The sequence below is a fragment of the Miscanthus floridulus genome, unplaced genomic scaffold, assembly GCF_019320115.1.
Source record: "Miscanthus floridulus cultivar M001 unplaced genomic scaffold, ASM1932011v1 fs_772_1_2, whole genome shotgun sequence".
NCBI lineage: Eukaryota > Viridiplantae > Streptophyta > Magnoliopsida > Poales > Poaceae > Miscanthus > Miscanthus floridulus.
The window spans coordinates 1-8,485 of NW_027097245.1; the positions used below are offsets into that span (position 1 = coordinate 1).

General features: G+C 44.8%; 1 protein-coding gene across 1 annotated transcript; it reads right to left on the minus strand.

The window, feature by feature from the left end:
• Nucleotides 1-478: 478 nt before the first annotated feature.
• On the minus strand, nucleotides 479-4,144 carry LOC136533016 (receptor-like cytoplasmic kinase 176). Its single transcript, XM_066525589.1, has 6 exons — nucleotides 3,388-4,144; nucleotides 2,205-2,533; nucleotides 1,969-2,104; nucleotides 1,738-1,880; nucleotides 1,528-1,651; nucleotides 479-1,278 (listed from the first exon to the last, which is right to left on the minus strand). The coding sequence occupies exons 1-6, from the start codon at nucleotides 3,452-3,454 to the stop codon at nucleotides 860-862; spliced, it is 1,218 nt and encodes a 405-aa protein (XP_066381686.1). The 5' UTR covers nucleotides 3,455-4,144; the 3' UTR covers nucleotides 479-859.
• Nucleotides 4,145-8,485: the final 4,341 nt, after the last annotated feature.

Consider the following 8,485-nt stretch of genomic DNA (forward strand, 5'->3'; position numbering starts at 1 on the left):
ACGAATCATTTTAAAGATTTGATCAAGCCAAGTGTTTTGTAAAACAGATACATTCCTTTCTGAGATGTGTCCATACGCAGCAGATGAACCCATGCTGCATTATATTCTTTTCTGTTTTCTGTGTTTAGATAAACCCATAGTACAACAATTTGGATAAAAGAACTGCTCAAGAGGTTACGAAAGTGTCATTGCTATCAGGAGGGAGGGTCACTGAAAGGCCGACACTCTGCACCAAACATGCTTAATCATTTGATCGAAGCTGTGCGTTAATTAATTTATCCTGGATAACTCAGCGTGTATCCAGACTTGTTCAAATGTGATGTGTTATACAAGTATATGTATGAAGTTTTCAGGGTTAATATATGTTCTCAGATTCATTTACCCGAATCTGGAACCTGTCTTGATGTCTGATAACACTTGATCAATTGCATCCGTTCTACCCTCAGATTATATTCATAAGATGAGAAAGCAGCTTGCAGAGTTTTAACAGCGGTTGAGCTGTTTGGCTTGAACAAAATTTCATAACACTCTCGACTGGATGTAATTATGTATTTACATACTGTACTTTACAAAGACTTGAAAATGTAAAAGCTACATGGGCAGACCCAGTGCCGGAGGCTCCCACATGAGTGGGGTCTGAGGAAGGGATAAACCGAGACAAGCCTTTCCCCCACAAAATCTGTAGAGAGGCTGCTTCGAACCCACGACCTGGTGACTCAGTGAGACAGCTCTCACCACTGCACCAGGCCATGATAGACACAAAACATCCAGAACTCTGCCTCTTTACAAATCCCTCTATGAACCTACTATATTACCTACACCTACAAAAGGGGAAAAAATACTCTAGCATATAATCCACTCAAACTGGTTTTACAGAAGGAGCAGGCTTCCCCTTCACTGCCACTTTGACACCATTGTTGTCCATGCTCCGACTGCTTGGCCTCTTCTGTAGGTGATGGTTACCTCCTTCCTTGGCGTCCTGGAGCTGTTCTAAGGCCGTTACCACCTCATCCATGCTGGGCCTGTGCCTGGACTCCACTGAGAGGCATTGCAGGGCAAGTGCTGCAGCCTTCTGCGCCCTAGCAAGGGAGTACTGCCCGCCCAGCCGGGGATCCAGGATGCGAAATATGCGCCTCTTACTTCTCAGGTATGGCCTAGCCCACTCTACAAGGTTGTGCTCCCCGTTCGGGCGGTTCTTGTCCAGTGCTCGGCGTCCTGACAACATTTCTAGGAGTACTACTCCAAAGCTGTACACGTCACTCTTGGTGGTCAGATGACCTTCACAAGGAACAATGACATTTGTCAGTAGGTTCAGTAATTAGATTCAAAATGACTCTTAAGACTGGCAGAAGTATGACCATGAATATAGTGTGAATGAGACTTTTTTTTTTTGCTACAATCCAATCATGCATGTTTCGGACAGATTTGGTTAAATTTTAGCAATATAATTCCAATCATTTGAGTGCAATTCATGGCTCATGATGCTAGTTGCATATGATGATCTGGAATCTAGAACCACCGCAATACCTGTTGCAAGGTATTCTGGAGCTGCATACCCATGAGTCCCCATCACCCTGGTGGAGACATGGCTCTTGTCACCAGTTGGACCATCCTTGGCCAGCCCGAAATCAGAGAGCTTTGCATTGAAGTTCTGCAGAATATTTGTCGCTATGAGCTCAACCAAACCAACAGAGCTATTCTGTTTGTACAAGGATACGACTACTCAATATTACATACCGCATCTAGAAGGACATTAGAGGTCTTGAAATCACGGTAGATAACTTTAGCTTCATCGCTATGGAGATATGCAAGACCTTTAGCTGCTCCAAGGGCAATTTTCATTCGTAGGTTCCAGGGCAGTGGCTGGAAATAGGAGCTCCCTGCATAATAACGAAACATTTTATTACCATTCCTTCAAATGTGAGAAAGAGCAGTAAGTAGCAGCAAAAAGGAAGGGCAGATGCTTACTCCTAAATAGATGATTCTCCAGACTCCCGCGTGGCATGAACTCATAGACAAGGAGGCGCTGTTCGTCTTCGAGGCAGTAGCCAACGAGCTTTACAAGATAGGGGTGCGACAGCGTTCCAAGGTAATTCACTTCAGTCTGCACATCAAAGGAACTGCACGTTATACAAAACACAAAACTGGCACGAAACAGCAAGTGGCTTCTGCCCAACAAACAATAACTCCATGCAGATACTAACCAGCCACTCCTTGTGACCCTGGAAGCCTTCCTGGTTGAGCTTCTTGACGGCAATGACCATCCCTGTGCCCGGTCTAGTCGGGGCGTGCGTCTTCTCATCAATCCAGCCCTTGAAGACCGAGCCAAACCCACCCTCGCCCAGCACACTGTCTGGTCTGAAGTTCCTGGTGGCGGTCCTCAGCTCATTGAAGGTGAAGGCCTTGACGTTTGCCGCCTCCAGAATCTCATCCTCGCTGCGGGGGGTTGGCAGCATCGACGCGGATGAGGCATGGCTGCTGCAGCCGCTCAAGGCTGCTGCCCCATTCCTGCTAGCGAACTTGGAAGTTGTCCCTGACGATCATCAAGAAAAACAATAGAAATTCAGAATTTCGTGCATCATATTCATTTCCCTGCCGAATCAAGCTAGCTGCCAGTACATCTTATTACAGTTTATCAGGGGTATTTATATTCCTTTTTTCGGTATTAATAAAGGGAGGAAGAAAAGGAAAAGAATCCATGAACGAAGTTAGAAGTAGGTGGCAGTGGCACCAAAACTGAAGTTTCGTCTTTACTTCCTTAGCTTGGCTTAGAAACAAAACAAGTAAACCTTTTGTCGTCGTGGAGCAGTCAAAAACATTGAAAAACGGGCAAGGATTTAGCAGAAAGGTAGCACCAAAATCTGAACGTTCAATCCAGTGCCGTCAGTGGCATGGCATGTGAGGAAAAAGTCCTATAAAGTGAGCTGCGCTACCAATACCATTCTCATATCATAACACTGAAATACTACAAACAATCGTCTCCGGAAACTGGAAAACGAAAGGCTTTGGCCTTAAGCACATGGAAGGATCCAAGAGGGCGAATCGTATGTGAAAACTGAAAACAGACGTGTTTCTTTTGAGCACGCGCGGGCGGCAGGCACTAGGTGCCAAAGTATGTGATGGCAGTGATCATACACGCGGACACAGCCTATGATGAGCCGATTGATTGATTGGTTTTATATATTATATATGAAAACTAAAAGGGGATTAGCAGCAGCTAGTGTCGAAATGAACGGAGGAGAATCGCAGAGGAGGACAGTTGGACGACGAAAGGGGAAGAGCACAAAAGGCTAACATGATTGATTGATGATGGAATAAATTAAATTAAGCGATCCAAAGAAGAAGAAGAAGAAGAAGAAGAAGAAGAAGAAGAAGAGAGGAAGGAACCTGATGGGGAGATGGCGCCGCGGGACGGGCTGTCGGAGCTGATCTTGGCGCCCCAGCAGTTGCCCATGGCGACGAGCACGCGCTGGCTGAACCGCTGAACGAATCCTCGAGACGAACGCCGCGGGCTCGATCAGAAACGCCGCCCCCCGCCGCCGGCTCTGGGCTCGAATCTTGATCCCCAGGGCCCGGAGCTCGCTCGTCACAGCGGAGAAGAGCACGAGAGCTGCAAGAATCAACCGGCGCGTCGAGCCGGATGCTGTGTGTGTCTGCCCGAAACAGCCAAATCTTCTCCAGTGTCCCAGTCTCTCAGAGTCAGAGAGAGGGTAGAGGGGTAGAGGGAGGAGGTGGGAGATTTGGGAGAGCAGCCCAGCACAAGCAAGCAGAGCAGAGGAGAAAAAGGCGAGACCTTTTTGTGCGGGCGGGCGGGCGGATGAGGGTGGGGTGGGGAGGGCAACGCAAGGGGGCGGCAGAAAAGCCGGTGGTTTCCCTTTCCGGGTCACGCACCCTGCGTTGGCCTGCACTGCCAAGGGGGGATGAACACCTTTCGCGCCACCACCGTCAGGGGCCGGGCCTCCCTCCCTCCGATACCTCCTGCCTGCCTGCCTGCCGCCGCTTCTTCTAGAAGTAGGAGCAGGAGGGAGATTCAGCCGCCATTAATGGCGGGCAGGGCGGGGCGAATGGAGGGGAAAGGCTCTCTCGTCTCTGGGTGAGAAAGCGAGAGGGCGAGCGAGGACTGATGAGACGAGCTGGTGGTTGGCCCCCCACCCCCTTTCCTTTCCTTTATTTATTTTTGCCTGCCGTCACCCCACGTGAGGGCCCCGTGGCCGTCCGATGCGCATCGGACGGAGGTGACGCCTTCCGTGGTGGGTAGGAAACGTGAACGAATATTAAAATAATTGATGGATCAATTTGCCGGCGCACGGCTCTGTCCACTGTCCTCTCTGGAGCCCAAAGAGGCACAACCTGTGGTGTCTCGCTGACTAATCCTAGACGTTATTATTTATTCATTTTCGTTTCGTGTGCAAAATATTTTATTATATATTTTGATCTGAGTTTTTGGAGGGCAAAAGCCGTTGAATTCAAATCCATTTGGTCATCTTTTGAGGCATGAAAGTGGCCTTTTTTGTGTGTGTGTGTGGTTGGCTGCGCTGCGACGCCAAATCGTGACCAAATGCAAATGCAAGCAAGAAACGTCCGTACGTTGTTTCGCGCTTGCGTGACGTCCGTAGGTCGTACGTATTCAACCATATTTATTCATTTTATTTATGTTATTTTAATTTTACTTTGAAACAAAAAAAAAATGAGCAGCGGCGGCGCTCGTTACTTACTCTTACCAGTACTCTATTAATTAATTTGTTTTGGTTTTGTTTGCAAACGGTGGAGAGGCAATCGGGCAAATATAATAATATAAGGTGTCAACAAATGATGGCATGCGCGCACACGTCCGTTCACACGCAATGGTCACTCATTGTACTAGCTGATGTTTCCATTGCCAACCTACCTAGGGCAACCAAAAAGTGAGCCGTCCTATGATGTCAAGATTAATTAATTAATTGATTACTCTATTTGAATAATTAGTCTACACATACAAGGTGATGTAATACAACTGTCTGATGGTGTCCACGATACATCGAGGCGGGCATGCTACAACTATAATGTTTTTGACACTTTTTGATTCAAACAAAAAAAAAGTGATTAGGTAATGATGGAAGCATATGCTCTAAGCGAAGGGTTGATGGTAGCTCAACATATTGAGGAGGCAGCCGATTGTCCGGTCCAACTGTATGGAGGTTGTCGAAATTATGGGTAATGCAGGTTTCACTGCTAAATCAGCTGTTGCAATATATGATGAATGCAACATCGTTTGGGGAGGATTCCGGGAGATATCCATTGAGCATACAAGCAGGGAAGCAAACCAGATGGCACATGAATTAGCCAGGCGAGTGATGTTTACAAAGGAAACTTGTATCTAGGACAATGATCCCCCTAGTTTTATTGTTGATGTGTTATCAAATGATGTAACTATTCTCAATAATAAAGCTCGCGATTTGTCAAAAAAAAGTGATTAGGCGGCGAGCCAAATGATAAACCTTGGCAGCACAGGCGAGTCAATGTTTCTTCAAAAAAATAACACAGGCGAGTCAACTTGGGATAGCTAGCTCCATACCTAATGCAAATAGCAAATCTCGCAAAAACAAAACAAAATTAAGGCCATCTATCCATGCATGCATCCATCCATATCCATCCATCGTTATCCGGCCCGGAGCTAGCTAGCTAGCATATGCATATAGCGTGTGTGTATGGATGGATCGGACAAAATATTACTTTTTGATGGCCGCCAAGTTGCTCCTTGTGATGAACACGTTCACAGTGATTGGACAAGGACAACTTAACCACTCGAGACCATGAGCGAGATTGTTATCAATTGGGTTCAACAGGTACTAGCTAGAAAAGAAAACCAATACTCTTATTACTCGTACGTTCCATATAGTCACATTCGTAGATTACCTAGTCCAGGCAATCAAATGCCAGCTTATCCATCCGTTGAACAAAAAAAGGTAGGTTGTCACGCACAATGTTTTTCTCTGTCCCAGTAATCGTTTACCTGGTACTAGTCCAAGGGGTTAGGTCGGCGGGTTTGGTGTGCAGTGGCACCTCAACGAAATTGTATTGATGTGAATGTGATCTGGGGACTCTTGATTGTGAATTGCTGCAAATTCAGAGCCCATTCAAAGTAAAATTAAACTAGAAAATGGTGAACCAATTATTTTTTCGCCTGATCTGACTCCTTCGCAGACTATACAAGGACCGGAGTAGAAACCGAAACCATTTGGAGCCGTACCAAACAAGACCTTAAGGGCATCACTAGTAGACCTCATTTTTGCACACCACTAGTGGTGTCCTATGTGAGAGTGAGTTCACATACTATAAGTTGTACTTGGAGTGTTGAGACATAAAAAAAAGTCCTATGTGAGATAGTTTAGATGTGGTCTCAATCTCATACATTAAAGCAGTGGGTCTTATGAATAAAGAATAAGAAACCCAGTGAATCTCTGAGCAATTCTAAACCAAAAGAAAAATAAGCTACCTACTCTTAGCCTATTCGCTGGTTGGTTTCTAGGCTAATAAGTCTGGTTGGTGCCGGTTTATTGTGAGAGAAAAATATTATTAGCTGATTAATAAGCTCTAGCTGAAACCAACAAGCGAACAGACTGTAGGAAAATTAGAGGCTAACAAAGAAACTAGTCCTTTACCTATAGTAGTACTCCAGGTTAGCAAGGTTCGGTAGATCTCCGTTGAATTGTCTGCACATCGCCGGCCGTGTGCGTGCACACGTGAGAGCTTGCATGTGTTGGAGCGACTCTTCTTTCTTCTTTGGCTTGCAACTAGTTTTGTCTCGCCTCCAGGGAACACGCAGTCTGTACACGACGCAAAAATCACAAAAAAGTGACAAAAAAAATGCACATGTTTGGTAACTCCGACACTGCAGTAACATTTTTCCTGGTGGAGAGCCGTGCACGGCAAATACAAAATTTGGCTTTTATTGGTCCGCCTTTTGAAAAGGCTCTCGCCCTGATTTATCGGGAAGCCTTATCAAATGAAGTAAAGAAATGGCAGCAGCCGGGTTTGAACTAGAAGCCAAGCTAAAACTTTTAGTTTCCTACCGTACCGATTTCTCCCTAAAAATACTCTCCAAAACCGTTTTGCTAAACGTCTTTTTCTAGAGTTTTATCTCCATTAGAAAAAAACTAATAGGAGAGGCTAGACCTAAGTGCCATTTTAGGAGGATGTAGAGCTCTGCCAAATAGGCCGTCCTAAGCTAGCTTCCGTGGGAGTGCTAAGCTAGTGTGCTCCTCAATTGTATTGTTTCTATTATGCAAATAGTAACAATAGACTACGAGTTTGAATCTTTTAAGATAATTATAAAAGCTTTCTTGGACGCAACTATAGAAGTTTTTACTACCTACGTTCCAAAAATATATAATCATGGGTTTGGGTTGAGTCAAACCTCCATGAATTTTACCAAGTTTAAACAAAATAGTATTATCATTTATAACTTTAAATATATATGTTATAAAAAAGATATTCCATGATTAATAATCTCCTAAGGATAGTGAGAGTTGCCTTTTTTTTAGAACGGAGGATGTACGTGTGCATTGGTCAAGCCTGCCGAGCTAGATCTTCTTCAATATATAATAAATAATAAAAGCGTTGTTATACAGTCAGTTTGGTAAAAGTTTTCTTACTCCTCGCCACCGCATCTATTCATGTTACTACACGGTCTTGCCAACTTGGACCGAACGTCACATGCTACAGATCCCCAGTGGCACGGAAGCATCAGTAGCACACAAGGACATGTTCCCATGGGAACGAATATTTTAGCACTTCTCCTATATACATTTCATATGCTTGAATTTTAAAATAATTTCAGATAACACTCTGGTACCACAACTAGTACAAGTAAATTATTATTTTTGTGATTTTTTATTTGTCTTTATGTCATAACATATCAAAATTTTGTCTTTGTCTAACTATAAAAACAATTGTAAATTATTAATCGTCTTTGTGCTAGCACAAACCAGATTTGGGTAGGTTTGTAGTTTTTTCTAACGGATTTTTTATTCTTAGAACAAAAGATTGCAGACTGTATCTACTGAAATTGCAACGAATTTAACTAAAGCTACAATTTTAATATAAAAATGCAATAACTGTCGTCTGGAAGGAAACTAAAATTCAGGCACCTGGAATTTAGTAAGTCTCTTAATTTTGTGAAGGTGGAGTATCCTATATATGGCCAACGGGCTGGACCGGCATGACACGGCACGGGCATGGGCCAGCACGGCCCGATAGCCAACGGGCCGGCAAGGCACGCCGTGCCTCACGGGCCGTGCCTTATAGGGCCACGGGCCTGGCCTTCGGCCTAGGCACGGTCCTATGGGCCAATTTCTGTGCTGGGCCGGCCCGCGAAGCACGGCCAGAGTCACGGGTCGTGCCAGCCCGCGGCCTATTACCCTTTGCATTCACAGAATCATAGTTTCACAAACAAATAACAATTCACAGTTTCATAATTCATACATTCACAATTCACATCAATACA